This window comes from Calypte anna, chromosome 1 (genome assembly GCF_003957555.1).
Source record: "Calypte anna isolate BGI_N300 chromosome 1, bCalAnn1_v1.p, whole genome shotgun sequence".
In the NCBI taxonomy this organism is placed as follows: domain Eukaryota; kingdom Metazoa; phylum Chordata; class Aves; order Apodiformes; family Trochilidae; genus Calypte; species Calypte anna.
Window position 1 is genome coordinate 190,050,178 of NC_044244.1, and position 18,643 is coordinate 190,068,820.

Sequence of the window (18,643 nt, forward strand, 5' to 3'; positions counted from 1 at the left end):
GTGCAGGGAAATGGCTTGAAAAAGACTGCATTGCAGAATCATGCTCATTTTTCTTCTTGAGTGATTAAATGTAATTCTCTTAGGAGTGAGGGAATTTAATTCTCAGTACTATAGGGATAACTTGAGCATCTTCCTGCAAGAAAAGGGGTAACTGCTTGTTAAACAGCAAAACTGAGATGCCTAAGGACCTTATCTAACAATAAAAACAAAACCTGTGGTTTTTATTGAAATTTTAGTTTGCATAGTAGTTTTGATAAAATCAACCACTTTTCCATCTTACCTCACATTTCTACTCTTCCAGGGCTTTGCACAGGTACGAGAAGGAGGAGCTACCTTTTCTCTTCCTGAGAAGGACGTCAGCCAGTAAAGACCTGTGGTACAGACTTGGCTCTAATGGGCACTCCTGGCCACACAATCCCATTCTGCAAGCATGGAGCAAGTACCCACAAGCAATGGCCTCCCATGTGTCAAGCACCACCCAGAAGATCCCCATGCCACTATAGATTTTTCAGAAAGTCCCTTCAAACCCTCAGCATTTTTAAGTCAATGAGATGTTGTAGGAATGAGATGCCCTGGGGGGAGGAAAACAGAGGCAGAGGTAGGTTAAGTCACACAGAGTTGTGCTCCACTGCCAGGTTTCTAGCTGGGTTAAGCATTGTGTGACAGACTTGATATCCTGATCAAGTCCTTGATTTATGTGTTGGCATACTTAACCAATGCTTCTCAGCAGGACTAGATGAATCATTGACCTGTTCCAGTACAGTAATTTCTATGTATGTTCATAACCTTGGAAGAACCTATAGAATATTTTAACATGCAATCGGTTTGCACAGTGCTCAGTTGGATGATTTTCATTCTTTAAATGTTGAATTTTACCCAAGTTGTGCAGTTACAGTGGTGCTGTGTATTTCTGCATCTTTAAAAAAAACAATCATTTTGGAAAAAAAAATCTTCGGAGTGTTAATTTGAAATTTTTCTGAAATAAGTAGTTCACAGATTAGGTGTATGTTACTCTTAAAAATCCCTGACATCAAAAAAAGTTGTATTTAATTGCTGACTAAAATAAATGTAGCAAGAGACAGAGTCAGCCCATGATAATTTTTTCTGAATTCTGCCTCATCCAAGCTCACACAGGTCAGAGGCAAACAGAAAAAGAACTCATGTAACAAATGGAAGTAACTACAGCTGCCAGTGCTTGGAGAACTCAATTCTCAGCTATTGCAGTCAGGAGTTCACTGACATCACATTATAAAATAAAGCAGGAAATAAAAATATAAAAAAAATTATAACGAGCTAAAGAAATTACCTGTTATTCTGCACAAAAGAACCCCCCCTGCCCCATGTCTTTCACATACGGCAAGAGACCATCAGCATTTGCAGGCTCAGAACTGAGGATCTCTTTAACAAGCTTTACAGTGTTCTGAAGTTTTAACTTGCAAAGCCTTCAGAATGCTTGGAGCTCCAGGCTCTTGCCACCCCTCAGTGAGTCCCTGAACAATGAAGATAAGCTCTATCTCCTATCTGCTGTGGTAAAAAGCAAAACAAGGTATCTCCACAAAATTGTATCTGACATATAACACAGAAAGCAAAGCACAGAAGGGATGCTGAGCAGAAGAGGGAAGGCATTGGGTTGCTGAGATGAATGCCAAATATGCCAGGTAATCATTGGCAGAGTAAGAGATATGGCCAAAGATCACTCTGAACTGTACTAGCAGTCTAATGGTACGTGGCACCACAAGGAGCACGTGTGCCAGCCAAGTATTATCCTTCATTTTATACATCTTAAAGCACTTTACCCCTGAATCAACTTGATCCATATGTTTCCAAGTGGCTTCTGAAATGATAAAGTAGACTGGGTTCTTTTTTTATTCTTTTCTTAATTTCCTGCTTTTGCAAATGGAATAAAAAGAAAAAAAAAGCAGAAGTCTAGCTGACCATCTCATCTGTGGAAAGGAAACCTCCAGGTCTTCTGTAATGGGAAGGGTAGTATAGTTTGGGAAGAACTGAGGTTTAAACTATTCCCTTTTCCTGACAAGAAAAGCCCCTCTAAACAGATGAGTTATTTAGGATTGATGTCCCAAAAAGCAGAAAAGACTGGAAAAAGCAAGATGTCGAAGCTACATATTTGCACATCTCATCTTCACATGACACATAAAAGTACCATATCCTTTCTAATACAGAATCCTGTCATTTCAAGTAACAGAGGGCTTATGTGTGTGTGTGTCTGTATATATATATAATATATGTATGTATAAAATATATAAAATGTATATACAAACCTGCAATTTAAATACAAAGTATTTTAGTTCAAACTCAAAAAAATAGCTTGAGCTAGAAGTTGTTTGTCAGGAGGAGAAAAAGAGCAATACCAGTTAGATGGCAAATAACAGAAGTACAAATTTTTAATAGAGTTAGGGGAAGATGGACAATCAAGTTCTTCCGAGAACCCACAATATGCCATCGTAACTTTAGTTGTTTTCCACAGTCTTTTTTTACTCTGTATTAAATTGATACAGAAATATAAATTAAATCCTTAAAATGCATTTGTAGACCCGATAGCAGATACATTTTTTTAATCTGAGTTGTAAGAGATCACAAAATCAGATACTTTCATATTAGAGTATGTTACTTAATGAGACTTTACTTAAGCATACTCAAAACTAATTTTACATTTATTTTTTCCTTCCTGGGAAATCCTGCATTTTTTCTGCCATGCCTTTCACTACAACCTAGATAACCACTTTTCAACGGGTGCATGTGCGTGCAAATGTGCATATCAGTCACAGTGTTATCTGCAATTCTGATTATCAGCTGGCATGTTCAGCATACTTTTACTAATCACTACTTTGCTCTTTAACTGCAAGCGCACTTTAAGAAGACAGAAAGGCATGGATTATGCACAAGGTATGATTTTAATATTTTCAAATCAGTAGTGGCTGTTTATGAATCAAATGTGTCTGAAGTAAGAATGTACTGAGAGATGGGGAATGTTCACAGTAAAAACCCATGCAGTAAAAACCCATCACAGGGCTTTGGCAAGTCATCATAAATTTCTAACTCACTATATGCTTCCCAAAAACACCAGACTGCATAGACAGCAAACCCACAGAAAGCAAAACCACAGTCAGCGGTCACAACTTGAGCTTAGCATTCATGTAATGTAAAGATATGCTTCTTACAACACCCCCCACCCCCCAAAAAAGTGGGTACATTGTATAAGAAAACTGAATAATTTATTCACATAAATTCCCCTTTTATTCATCAGTTATTAAAAAAATTCAAGTGTTAAGGAACACACAATTAACAATTTTTATAGTAGTCTAGAGAAGTAAATGGATTTACAGTAGGATGCCTTTCTTACTCCTAGTAATATCAGACCAGTACTGGTCATGATTAGACCAGTACTGCTTGGGGGTTGTGCTGATTTAACTCCAGCTGACACTGCCTTGTCACCAACTCATTGCACACACGCTATAGTGAAAACTTCAACACTCTTATCATAAGCCACAAATAATGCCCGAAACCTCTACATGATTTGAAAGTTTAGCTTTCAGCAGAAGGCTTACCCTTTGTTTGTACCCATGAGAAGAGGTGTATCAGCAAGAAATTATCAGTAACTCGTCAGTCTGTATCACAGAGTGACAACAGAGGATGAGTTAAATTCCTATTTTATTAAGTCAGCTTTAGAAATGTAGAGAAGTAGAATGGAATTCCAGAAAGAAGCTTTTCATATTATTTCTATATTTTGGTTTTGAGCATTTTATTAAATTAGTTTTTCATCAAATGCTATATAGGTAATTATCTATCTATGTAGTTCTTCATGTAGCAACAGAGAGATAAAGGAAATTCTAAAGCAGGAAAAAAATAACTGGGAAAACTTTAAGTTACTGGTATCTCCATTGTACAGTTGGTGAGATTTGAAGATTATTCAAGCAGCCTTCTACAGTAGCTGTTAAATAAAAGTCTCAGCTACAGTCATATGTATTTTTCTTTCTTCAGGAAACCTTGTATTATTATAATAAATACATAGAAGTATGTACTGGAGACACAGTATACAACAATTATGGTGCATGTTTATGTTGCATTAAGTCACTAAGGTGTTCAGTTACCTCTCTGCTTGTCATCTCCCTCTTAATATCTGGTCTTCCATGGCAGATACCAGAATGATGGAATCTCCCTGTCTGCTAACAAACTATCCCACTTCATAGCAAATCTTATTATTAGAAAGTTTCTCAATTATAATTACTTCCAACCTGCATCTATACTGCTTCAATTTAAGTCCATTATTTCATTTACTTCTCACCCAAGAGAGAATTATTCTCTTCCTCATTAGAGAAGATTATCAGTCTAGATTTTTTCTAGATGGAAAAAAACATGTAAAGCATTTCAGGTATATGGTCAAAAAAAGTTGTATCATTCTTCTGTTCTGGACTCTGCACAGTTTGTCCATGAACAGACTGAATTTTGTTACTCGAGCTGGTATTACCAACACTAAGGAGAGAGCAATGGTAACTTCATGTGCCTTGCACGCTGTACTCTTATTAGTTTTTTACACTTTTTTTTTTTAATTGCTTTTTTACACAGCCCTAGACTTTAACTCATGTCTAGGTTGCAATCTAACTCCTAGGACCTAATATAAGGAGTTGTGACCCAGGAAGAGGTTTTACATTCTCTATTTTTCAGCTAATTCTTTCTTTTGAAGTATAGAACCTCCCATCAAATTGCATCCTGTATCTGGGGTATATTTCTCCAATTTGCCAAACTGTTCTGAATGACACATCTATTAAAACTGTGGATAAAACCAGACATGGAAGACTGTTTGAGTTTCATTGATGAAGAACTGTATTAATGACCAGGGTGATGACTTAGAATTGATATTAAATCTGTGAATGGAACTAATTATCTTTGGATGGTATTTCCACTCTGATAGTAAACTCAGAACAAGGTGTTTCCAGCCAGTTAAGCAGAAGTTTTTTTCTACAACATACTTTCAGGCCTTGCTTATCAGAATGTCACATGAGAGTCCATGTAAAGACTTACTCAAGATACCTGATATCCTCTATTCTCAGTCAACGCCTTCACAGAAGGAAGCCAGATTAACTTGATAAAATTCATTCTTCATTAGTAACTGGGTATGCTGTTATTCAATTCCTTGTTTCTTCTAAGTGTCTTCTTCAAAGAATACACTTGATGAACCACCCCAGGACTTTTACATGGTCCTGGGCTAATGTTACACTGAAAAAATTTAAATATAAATTCTCTCACCACACCCTGGTATAGCAGAAAACTACTACTTAAAAACCTAAGGTATTCCCATTAGAAATCAATCAAACAAACAAACAAAAACAAAGATATTTTTTAACCTAAAATGTATTGATTCTTCCTCTTTAGAGCAAAACCTCAACTATGAATATGACTTTTAACTTAATGTTTTGCAGGTTTTTCCTCACTTACTACTTACTTGTACAATTTTCTTATTCACACCATTAATGAAATCCAAGTTTCTCAAAAATAGATTGAAAATTTGCAATTCAGTTTTTGACCAATTTTCACCTAATGATTAAACACATGGCTTCATAACAGTAATAGTACAAGCAGAGCTAGATTCTGAAATACAGTTTGCTAGGGAATTGATTGACTGTGATTAGTTTGTGGCAAGAATTATTTAGGCTTCTTTAGTATAGTTTCTAGTCAATACATCAAACATATGGAAGAGAATAAAGAATGTCTCATTCTTCTGAGTATTTGAAATGGCCCATAAAGTCTCAGTTTCACTGAAGAAGCTGGCTCCTCACAGCAGTTTTTTTTTTCTGTGAAATTGAGACTTTATGAAGTATTTCTGTGAAATCATCTATGACATAATTTATACTCTTCTAAGCAAATAATGTATAAGCATATGGTAGCATGAAGAAGAATGATGTAATTCAATGTTTATAAAGTAGCAGACATTCGACAGCCTTCAAATTACATTCAGAATAAACTGATTGATACCATTATCCATTACTGTGTTTTCCCTGACATTTTATCTTAAGGCCAAAAGCCAGACCACAAGCATCTAACCACAGAGTAGCTCTTATTTTCCTATTCTAGTCAGCAGTTAGCTCACAGGAACAGAATTCCAAGTATTTTCAATGCCTGTAGTTAAAAATATGCCTGCTTCTAAAATGAAATATAAAATTACATATAGTAAAAGCCATTTTTGGGACTTTAGTTTTAGACTACAAATATATATTCAAGTTGCACAGCAGTTACATATATAGAACATTTAATGTGTGCAACCCCTACGTAAATAGACTATTTATTTTAAAACTACATAAAAAGCCATGTAGATTCTAATGTAACTGCCTTCACTTTTCATGAAATGGAGATTTTCTGCCCTGACTGCTATCAAATCAAAAATGTGTGAGAAGGGTGAGTTCCCCATTTTGGACTTGTATTTCATGACCACAGTAGTGTCTCCAAGAACTGCAGCTCAGTTTCTCCACAAAGGATTTAGCAGTCAAATAAACACAGGTGACATACAAATGACAAGCAGGAATTTCTGAAATCTAATCCATACTCTAAAAATTAAAAATTATTTCTTGGTGTGACTCAGCTTTTCCAGATGCATTTTGTAAATAAACAGATTAATGGTAAAAATTTCATAACTGCTGCTCAGAGGGATCTATTTTTTCTTTCTTTAGTATCAGGAGGATTTTCTTTTTCTAAATAAGCAACTTCATAGACATATCCCTCAGCTCAGCAAAACTAGATAACTATTTTTAATAAAACAGCAGCAAAACCATGAAGAACTGAGAGGGAATAGTTGGGGAAAAAAATTAAACAAAGGAGCTGAAAGAGTAAAGTAAACAGGAGAAGCAAGAGTACAAAAGCATTAAATCAATTTTACTTTCACTGTTTTGCAAAAGTGTATTACTCAAATTCTAACTGATATGTAAAGTTCCCCAGGAAAACTGTGCATAAGGTAACAACAAAAATTAAAAAAACAACTTTTAGAGATGCACAGTCTATTGTTCGCTCAGGTCCTTTTCTTTTCCCTCTCTTTTATGAAATTAGTTAAAAAGAAAAGAGTATTAGGAAACTGAAAATCATGTCCCCCCTCTAGCAGAAAGCCAGAATACAAGTATCAGATTCTGATGAAAAAGAAATTAAGAATGTATCTACTGAGTTAGTATTTATTTGTCCTAAAACTCTATTTTGCTATAAAGCTGCTTCCTACCTTAATTCTCCAACAACAGTTCTGTACCATGCCCCACTTTTTAAAGTTAAATTAATGTCCTATACCAAGAATGCAGGAGAGATACCCTTGTGATTTAAGAACTGGGCTGGAACTCTACTGCTCAAAGACACTGCTACCACAAATTTTATCTCTGACCTTCTTCAGGCTACATAAATCTTCTACCCTTAATAACCTGTCTGTAAAATGTAAAGTGCCTCAAATGTCTGTGAAAGGATAAGTCAATTAGCTGCCAAATCCTGACTATATAGAAAACATACAAGAAAAACTTTACATAATGTAATTTTAAATAAGGAGGGGAAACAATTTTTTATAATGCTTGGCAATAAACATATGCAAAATGTATCTAACACTTTCAAAATCCTGAAACAAATAAAAATAAAAATCCAAGTGCTACACTCTGTGAATAGATCTTTTTAGAACCAGGATTAAAGCAGCCGGAAATCTTGTCTGCATTGTGCTTCCTCTCACAGCCCCTGATACTTGAATGCCAGGATCAAAAGAGAAATCAAATCTGTAAAGCTCAATTGCTTTCTCATCATCTGACTTGCAATATCAGCCTTGTTCTGACCACTGCCTCAGGAGCTGGGAGCCACATGGGTGATGTGAGGCAGTACCAGTGATCCGAGGTCCCCAGCAACCACAAGCAGTTTATTCTCAAAGCCTGAGAACCAGAAGCTATTTCTCTTATTTTTCATTTAAGGATGACAGGAAGATGATAAACAGCCAAAGTTGAGGCACATCGATATGCTGGCAGGACAAAAGCCCTTTGTGATTGACAGACAAAACCTAAAGGAGGGGAGGAGACCCTCTTTTTATTTCCTTTGGGGATAGCTCTGGATAGAGACGCCTGAAATTTTAGCTCTCAAAAGCTTCTCCCATTACCACCAGATCACCTTTCAGGTAAACACCTTCTTGGTTCACTGAGTCACTGTTACATATCTGAAAAAGAATCTCCACTGAAAAGTGATAATGGTGGAAAAATACTCCCTATTGTACAGCCATAATTCTAGCACCCTTTGTCTGGAGGCAATGCATTTCCTCTCTTGAGGAGGCTGTGCAACTGTATCCAACTACACGGAAAGCAATCTGTTAAAACAAGGACAAGATTTAGTGCTGGAAAGAACAGGTTTCAATAAATTCCAGGAGCCAATATACCAGATGTCTAGAAGTGACCAAACATGGAAAATTAAATATAATCTCATATTATATACAAAACTTAGTATTTTCTATAAAAGAGTAAACTTATTTAGCAAATGTGATGAACTACATGTTCCATTTTAACTCCTAGAGTTAATTATTTCTATAGACTATCTAGTTACATTTTTAATAGCATATGTGCAGTACCATAATCCTCATTTCATTTGTTTTATAGCAGGCAAACTGGCACACGTACCATTCAAATTGGCAACAGAAAACACACGATACTTTTACTGAAATTTATTCCTTTCTTCCCACAGAGTTGTAAAATCATTTGCACTAATTAAACCACAGGAAGCAACAAAGCAAGCCACCTGTGTTCAGTGTAGAAGTTGTTTTGTGTCTGTTTAGAAGCAGTTAAGCCCAACAAAAGAGAAGTCACCTACTTTAGGAGTATCTTCTTGACTTTTGACATGAGTATTACTAAGTAAGAGATGTATCAGCATATCTCAGTATGAAAAGCTGCGACCACAAAAAAGCTAGGAGAGACAGGAGTTAGAACAGAATTTTCTTCACCCACTGACAGCTGAGAAAGCCAAATCTGCAGCCTTTCTGTGTATCGGAGGATCAGGAGCAGTGGGACGTAACCAGGGAAAACCAAAAAACTAACCCAACTTCAGCCCTCACAATTAGTATTCCTTACTTGGATCTAATCAAACCATCTTCAAGAAAAGAGATAGCTTGAAGACAAGAGTATAATATAGAAATAAAATTAACATCTCCTTACTTCAGCTTACTATCACCTTTTAAACATGAAAGATAAAATGAAAAGTAGTATGAACTGGAACTGAAAAATCTCCTTCAGCGAGAAAGGTAGTTCAAGGGAATGGATGTAGTATCCTTTTTAAAAAAAAAAAAAAAACAAACCCAAAAACCCTATAACTTGCTTTTTTTCTGAGGTATCAATTAAACATAAAGGTAGGGTAATATTTGGTTATAAAAAATTAAAGCCATAGAGTGCTGCAAAAACATATAATGCTTCTCTGTTAGATCCAGGGGAAGAGAAAAAGGGGAAAAATTACCTCAAGACTTGTAAATTAGGTACTTGAGAGATTCAGTATTCTTTTAAGTATGTACTGCCTCTAAAAGAGCTTTAATAAAACAAGAGACACAAAGCTGCACTACAGCTCCAAGAAGGCAATGACCCATGTTCTCCCATTCCTTTAACTACAGCTGGCTCGTGGAAACCCTGTTCTCCTTGGTCTCTTACTCCACTGCAGATACCATCCCCTTTCCCCTCCTCACATTTCTCTTTTCTTCTCTGTTCAAGCAGAGTATCTGATAAAGAGAGCAGGAAAAGGGGAAGCAGCCAGTTTTTGGTACGCAGTGCAGCCACTCAGTCATCACCAAGTGTACAGAGAGTCACAGGAGTGAGAGGGATTCAAAGAAGGAAACGTTCTGAAAGGCACCTAAGAGGAGCATCCCTCACCCTGCCACAGGCAGCGCCCAGCAGAGCCTCCTCCCAGCCCCTTCCCACCCCACCGCTGCCACCACCACTGCCAACAAGCCACCATCACATCAGGAAAGCCACACAAATCATCTGGTTCTGCTGATAACAACACTGCAGACCCTAACTCACCTTTCCTGTCCTCTCATCCCTTTAAGGAGAGACCGTGGAGCCAGTGCCTGGGATGGGGGGAGGCAGTGGGCACCGGCCCAGCTCTGCACCAGGATGGTACCAGGTAACAGTTATTCTGATTTCTAAGAGATTCTTCTGTTTCTTCTTAAAACTTACTATTATCAAAGAGAAGGTTTGAGATACTGCAAAGATATTTATGCTTATCACTTTGAACACTTCAGTTTCTCAGGTTTGGTTTTGTTCCCTGTAATGCATACAGACGTGCACTCAGAATCATCATCCAAATGTTGAGGGTTTTCATATGATGTCTTCAGGAAATTATCTGATAATACTGGGTGTCTTTAAACTAAACTCAGTATGCCTTGGTAACATTTCAGTATCACAAACATATACATGCAGAAGAAACACATGGATATCAAATATTATGTACTAATCAGCAAATTTACTACAATTTTTGTGATATACTTTCAAAAAAAATATTCAGCATTAGGAAAATCCTTATTAAACTGAACATTACTTGAAAGATGCCTAATTTAAAGAATTACTTTAAATACTACTACCAAACTGGCAAAAAATATGACAGATATCAGGTGACCACCACAAAATTGTATGTGAAATTCAGAACCAAGTCAATGACAACATGGTTCTGTATTTTTGAAAGGTAAAAATAAAATAAAAGCAAACTTAAACTGCCTTCTGAATTAATGAGATGCATCTCTAGGATGCATCAGAAGTACAAATGGACAAATAAAGCATAAATCTTTTAAATCTTGACAAGGATCTAAATAGATTACAAAGTTCTCTGTATTTTCTGTAATTTATATTAGTTTACATATAATTTGTTAGAAATTAGGAGGAGGCTTTGAAATATCTAAAATAATTTTTCCATCTAGGAAAGAACTGATTCTATGTCTTTTTCCTGTCTGTCCCAGTATAAGAACACCACCAGGAGAGGCTCCCAAACCTACTAAAGATGTCAAACATCTCCTGTTGGATATGGCAATTTCACATCCTAATATGTATTTTCTTTGCAATACCTTCAAGTCTAGAAATTATTTTTACATGTATGAAAAACTAGTAATATAAATTTCTTCCATTTAAAATATAAGCTTAAGACATATCTTTATCTTTACTGCATCTTTTTGAGATTGAGGTGGATGCACAACATAAGCTTAGGAAAATCAGCTTCCCTTCTGGGGGAAGCAGAGAGCTAAGACCAGAGATATGCAAAACTTTGGATCTGCTGCCCCTTCAAATCAAATCCAAAGCACTACTACATGGCACTGCAAGTTTTAATGGACAATAAAGAAATTAAATTCAGTGGAAGTCTGGTAAGAGTATGAGAGAGAAAAAGAATGTATTTCACGAAAATAAAAAAGTAAAAATACTTTCTCCCCCTCCTTTTATTCTATTGACATATAAACAGAAAACTATGTCACCTTTCTACCAATATTTGCATTTGAACTATGGGACTCTAACTGCAGTGCTTTGCCAAAGAAGTGTCAGAGTTAACCTATAAGGTTATCTTCTTATCCACAACCCCCTCCCAAGATACCATGTTTTATTTTTGCTCACACTAAATAAAATTAACTGATATTTATAGCATGTCTTAGGAGACTGAATGTTTTCATGTACTCACCAGGTCATCCAAAATACCTCAGAAATCAAGTTGCCTGACAGTTACCAAAACAATGCTTTAAACCACTAACTTTGAGCTGTTTATATAAGAACAGCAAAAAACCCCATATATAAACATAGGAAAAAAATCCTTATTTGCTTCTTTCTTTTGATTTATTACCTAATAATTCAATAGAAGAGGACTTCTAATGTACTCCTGCAATTCTACAGCAAATATAAAAGACTTAAAAATAATCTTTAGAAGACAGGGAAGAGTATTTGTCATTAAATCCATATAGGAGCAACTCAAACTATTAAGCTTGCTTGTTCTACAGTAAAAAAGAGAGTAGAATTAAAAGGTAAAAATATCTTTCAAGTAGTTGCTTCTGTACAAAAGTGAGCTTAGGTGATTAAACAAGAGACAGATATGGCACTGGTACAACATGTTTTTAAAGAAAATAAAGGTACTTTGCAATTTCATGTCGAAAGTACTGAAGAAATTACAGGATATGTGTTTCATGGGGAAAGAAGAGTAAATAGCTGTAATTTGGGAGGCTAGAATTTCATTAATGAGACAGAATAAAGGGTTCTGCAAACAAAAGGATCTTTTCAGTGACTTCACACAAGTTTCAATACTCCATCTTAATGGAAGTATTTGACAGTGCATCTGCATTTCTTAGATGTTCTTTTCATTCTATTTTTCATTATCCATTTTCAGGCAATAGATAACATATGACATTAATCAAGAGCTTTCTGTTGTGAGCTATACAAACCACAAGTTATAAAAACCACCATGTTCTGCTTTGTTAAACCAGCAATAACTTCTGATTGTCTGAAAAGATTGTTCCAGAAAACAACATTTTAACATTTATCTCTATAGAAGGCAAACTTCAACCTCAACTTAGGATCAATCAATCATCAGAACCATCCATCTCACCAGAATAGCTGGTTTCTGCTTGTACATGGAGCTTTCCTTTCCAGTTTTCAGAGCAGATGAATTAACATATGCCTGTTACAATCTTGTAGTATATAGTCTTAAGGATTAACTACTATAGCAACCAGTGCTGTAGTCTGCCAGCACATATTCACCCAAATTGCTGGATTTTCTAAGTTTATGTGGATAGGATTTATATATAGGTGTTCATTTATTGTGCAGAGATTCCAAGTATTCTATTACGTGAATTTCTTCACATATGCACAAAACCACAGCCATAGCATCAACCTCCAAAAAGTATAATATTCAGAATGAAACTGCTACTAAAATAACATTAATTTAAATGTATTTTACAAATTTATTACAGACATCATAGGACTCCTCCTACTTGCTCATTTTATTCAGTTCTATTATTGCAGAACAGTATTCTGGAAAGAATACAAGTTATTCAAACTACAACAAGGTGACATGAAGTCATGGTATAATCAAAACCTTTCAACCTATAGCCTAAATTCCATGCAAACTGTAATTTTAAATGGAAGCACTGAAGAAAAGTGTGTTTTTGTTACAAGACACTTTACACATTTTTAAAGAAATCATACATGACATCACAAATGACTTTTTTTTAAGTGATTAGTACTAAGATCCCACTGAGCTCCATGTCACCTGACAATGAATCCCTAAAGATATGGGAATGTTGCTGTTCCCAAACACAGTTCTGTAAGTGAGTTTTTGAGAGAAAAAGGCAGGGGGGAATGGGAAAGAATTCTGTAGTTAATTACACATGTGCATTAAATACACATATGACAGACTGCACTATGGAAGTAACTGTATACTACAACTATCCACAAATGAGTGATGCAGAATTTCATCACTTACAGTGGAGCTGAACAGAAGCATTTTGAGAAAAAAAGGAGGTACCAACTTAGGAGAAAAGTACCAGAAATGGAGGATAGAGGAGAAGGAAGAAAAAAATAAGACACTAAAATAAGCTTCTTCTGTCTGTAAATATAACTTTGTTGCTCGTAAATCTATCATCTGCATTTCAGCTGCTTTTTTATTACTATTTTCTGCAATTTTTTCTCCTGCCTGCTGACATGTCAGTCACCCCCTCCTTTTTGCTTTCTCTATTGCTCCTCTGAATTCTCATTATGATTCCCTCCTTATGTCATCTATTCCTGAAATAATTATTCCTGTTTTTCTTCTATTGCAGACTCAGTCATCTCACTTTACTCTCAGGTTTAGCATCTTCTTTTTCTTGTCCTGTAGTAGATGCATTATTTTTTGAACAGTTCAACAGAGCTTTTGGGAGACTACAGTGATAAACACCAGGGCTGCTTGGTGAAACTTTCAAGTAGTGGAACACAGAGAATCACAGAATAATTTGGGTTGGAAGGGACCTCTGAAGGTCATCTAGACCAAACCCCCTGAAGTAAGCAGGGACAGCTTTCTCAGAGCCTTGTCAAGTCTCACCTTGAACATTTCTAGGGATGAAGCCTCAACTACTTGGGGAACCTGTTCTATTTTTCCACTACCTTCATGGTAAAGAACTTTTTCCAAAAATCCAGGGTAAATCTACTTTTCTCTAATAGAAGCAGCAGGTCAACATGATGTGAACACAAAGCCCTTCAATAGACAGTAACAGGCATTCATTTTACACTTGGAGAAACCTCTCCTATTCCAAATGATAGGAACATGATCTGTATACTTCAACTTTTTTAATAATAAATTTCCCAGATCCATTCCCAGACCCTTTCTGCTCCTTTGGAGACAGAAATTAGACATGCAAGGGTTAGCAATCAGAGAGAAGCATCACTAAATTACAACTGCCTGGCCAAAGGACTGTTACAGAATTTGTTTTGGAAAAAAATTTAAAACAGACATTATAATGAAGTACTGACAAAACTCATTATACTAGAAAAGGAAATATTCACAGAAACTGAGAACTTGCCTATACTTCCAGAGACCAAGACTCATATGTCTGTTATAGCAATGTTTCCTACTAATGTGGGTAAGAAAAAACCTACATGAAGGGAGAGGCACAATCATGTTACAACTATGTGCCACATTAATTTTGTTCTCTTTTAGTGGGCAGAAGTTACTGTTATCAGAAGTTAGCTGCTTTCCTGAAGTGATGCTAAGAAAGCTCAACTTAATAGGCTTTTATTAACATGGCAACCTGAAAATATCCTGAAAGTTGAGTGATGTATTTAGTAATTTAATTCCTCCACAAAGAAAACAGTTTTGAACTTCTGAACTTAAATAACATTTTATCCAAGGTTCAGCAAAGATTACCTTAAGCCACACCAGTATGCAGTCACAAGTCCACATGAGTGCTGAAGAGCATCCCTCTTTTCCACCCTCACCCCAGTCACTCACCACCACTGGCTCACAGCACCAGTGCCAACTCCCATACATCTTGGATTGAGCTGTGCAAGGAAAATGATCCAGCACAAAACTACATGGAGCAAAAACAGTGGCTAAGTTTAGTTAACCCCACGGAGCTACATGGACTGCTAATGCCAACCAGAACTACTGACAGGGGACAGTCATCCCTTTTATGTTTAGAGAATGAAATAAACTCAGGTAAGGCAATTTGTATTAACTCAGAAAACAAAGGCTACTTTGCTTTTATTCCCACCTGACTTCATACTTTGGTAGCACAGAGGTAGACTTACATTAAGTCTCTTTATAGAAAGGTTTTAAGCTTCAAATCACACCATTTATGTATGAGGATTTCATCTTTAATAATGAAAGAGATTATATATTATCCTGGTGACCATGACTTCTACTGCTCTCAGCATCTATTGAGACATTTTGGTCTGGAAGGGAGGACAAAAAAACCATCCTGGGAACAGAATTATTTTAAGTCAAAGCAAAATAGAGTTTTCTGTTTGTTTCTCAGGTCACTAAATGCTTGTTTGCAGTAAATAGGGTATTAAAATCAATGGGAAAATATTCTACAGGTCAAACAGATCTGACTTTGAACAAGGTGCTTTTTCTGAAAGTACTAACATGATTCTGTCAGTTTGATCTGCTTATGATTAGGAAAAGGCTAAAGTGATTTTGAGTCAATGCAGTTTAATGACTCTTCCAGTTCCCTTCTACTGTGGATGACAACGAAGATGGGAAGATTGCCTCCCCTGGGACTACTTACACTCTTCCTCTTTTCAGCCATCTTGTATGTACAAGAACACAGTTGTTCTGCCCCTTTTTAAAAATATTTTTTACATTAAAAAACCCACAATCCATCCTTTTAAATAAACACTTTTTTTCAAGCTCCAAAAGGAAGGAAGAGCTAGAGGAAGAGCTATAAAGTTCTTCTGCCTCCTCTGTATTATTCTTTGTGCATAATAATAAAAAAGACAGAAAACTGCACTGACAATTTCTTAAACTTTGCGTACAATAAAAAGACAACTTAACGTACCTCACAAGCTCTATGCAGCCTGTCACACTCTTTCCCATGTTACAGGAATGCAACATTGCTGACATACACTCAGCTGGCAGTGTGTGACAGCTACTTTTGGGTCTTTTTCAGTGAACTGCTCCCAAACTGACTTATTCCCCACAGCTCCTTACCTGTGCATGGATTACCTCAACCTTGTCATTACTAAGCAGTTTTATGCTTTTTCAGATTGTATCTCCAGTTTGCATCTACCTAAATTCCAAGTCTGTTCTGCAAAGTAATGCAGTTCACAGGCAGCAGGTTTACCTACACCTGTAATAACCATCTCCACTGTTACATTTATCTTAAAATACAAATATACTAAAAAATGGGGGACCTGAGCAGGTGCTTGTCAACATGGCCAATACAACTTTCCTCAGACAGCCAACTTCTGACTACTCTGTCCACACACTCTTCTGGAGAATTCACCAAATAACTCTGTACACCAGCAGTTCTAATTTATATTCCAGGTTGCCTCTTAGATTTTACCCGAGATATAAACAGGAGACAATTAACTTCCTCCAACATCTTACAACATTTGTAACTTTGACCAGCATTTCAATGTTTTGGGTTGGTTTAATCAGCATTAAGACAGACGGGTGTCTAACTTCAGCCTTACAAGTTCAGTGCTCTGAGGTTATAATGCAGTGAACTCTGGAAAGTAGATGAAAATAAAGCAAGGAGAAGACTGCCAATACAAAGGTCTTAATGGATGGCAGATGAAAGGAGGAATGCTTCTATGAATCCTTTAAATGATCAGCTTTCCCTTACAGACAGACTGTTCTTGGACAATTTCTGTAAGTAATTCGTAAGTAAAGGAATTACAGAAAAAAAGCTGCAGCTTCCAGAGTTCTGCTATTACCAGGGGATCATGTGGCATGAAGAACCATGGATGGCCACATGCCACAGAAAATTCTGAGTCAAAGGGTTGTAGTCAGAGATTACTTTAGCAAGCAACTTTCCAGTTTGAGGTATAATAGGGAAAATTTGAAAGGTCTGCTATTTAAAAGAGAAAAACATGATAAGGTAAATGACTTATTACATATCAGGCAAGCCAAAAGAAAAAGAAGTTATTAAAATAAGTGTCTCATCCAACCCCACTACTATATGTTCTAAAAAGGAAATGCAACTGATACGTTGTAAAAGCGTGAAACTAGTTTATTCTAAAATTGAGTTTCAACTGCATGCATGTCTAATATTTGATAGTATTTAAGACTGTAAAATCTCATTTTATTGTTCTCTATTTTCACCAAAAAGAAAATGTTATCTTCCAAATCAGACATTATCTGCCATAAGGTATTTTAGAATTCACATGACAAGCAGTATTTCTGCCATTTTCAAACTATGTAATGTCAGATCCCCAGGGTCCTAATCATGAGATGAGAGGAAACTCCTGAAGTAATAAGTATAATCTCCAGATGATTTGAAGCATTTAACTCAGCACTTCCCTTTGTAGCCCAGTTTTTGTTCCCAGCACTGGGTTTTAGTTCCATGGAAGCACTCCACTCAAGTAAAAAATATGTAAGTTTTGAGATGACTATACACAATCAGGTAAGCTCCTAGAAATTCTGTTTAAAATAATATTAAGTAGATAAAAATAAAATTAAGTAGATATAGTAGCAACATACCTGAAAAAGAACATGAACAGCGCAGCTGTGATGCAAAACAAAAGGACCTACAAGAAAAAGAAAGTGTTATTAGATAAAACATCGAACATCAACTGCATGTTCTGGATTATGGAGATTTTAGAACTGTTATTATTAAAAGTAACACTTTATTTATATGCTTCATGGACCAGAATGAAAGACAGTCTGAATCCACCAAAAAGGATTCTCTTCTTTTAGTGGACTTTGTGTCACTCCTATGTAAGTTTAAAAAAAATTCAAAACCCGAACCAGAGTAGCAGGTCAAAAGACACAGCAAACGATGGTATTTAAAACAGTCTGGAATAAAATAACAAACTAATAATAAATCAATAGAATGAAAACAATAAAGCAATACAATGGAAATTTAACCACTGTATTTTGTCTCTGTGTTTTTTTTTTTAATTTGTTAAAATACCACATTGCTAGTTTTAAATGCAGGTTGTTGAAGAAGTCTGCACAGACAGCTGCAGCTGCTTAACTGCAGTCCAGCATGTTTAAGAGATAATTCTCTTCATAAACAAGAGTATCCTTTCTAGTAGTTTACCTTAGTGTTAAACTCCCTTGGAATTATTCCATCTAGCTCCAAATCATCACTGTGATCACACAGGAGTTAGTAAGTAAATTTAGCAGCTCTCCAGCACTGAGGGGAATGTCCTACTTCTTCCTCCCATCCTCTCTGCTGGGGCTCAGTGCTCTTACCTCCTCTTTAGCACCCACACAGGATTTCACAAATGCTGAGGAAAACAAACTTAAGGAGGACAGAAGAGGAAATAAAAACTCTGGAGTTTTCTGCCAATTTGGTGACATAAGGAGATCACTAGAAAGGTGGCAGGCAAAAGGGAAGGGGGCAGGAGGGAGAAGAGCAGAGAAGAGGAGGAAGGACAAACCCATCCTCCAGGAGATACCAACAAGCTGTTCTACCTTCACTAAAGAACAGCTACAGGAAAAGCCATACCATGATTTAAATCCATAACCTGCCTTAGTC

At 36.3% G+C, this 18,643-nt stretch overlaps 1 protein-coding gene across 1 annotated transcript in view; it reads right to left on the reverse strand.

The window, feature by feature from the left end:
- TMEM135 (transmembrane protein 135) overlaps positions 1-18,643 on the reverse strand; it is a 162,480-nt gene that overhangs the window by 36,003 nt on the left and 107,834 nt on the right. The window contains exon 6 of the mRNA XM_030463553.1: positions 17,641-17,687. Within this exon, the coding sequence (XP_030319413.1) occupies positions 17,641-17,687 (47 nt within the window). The remainder of the gene's footprint in view (positions 1-17,640; positions 17,688-18,643) is intronic.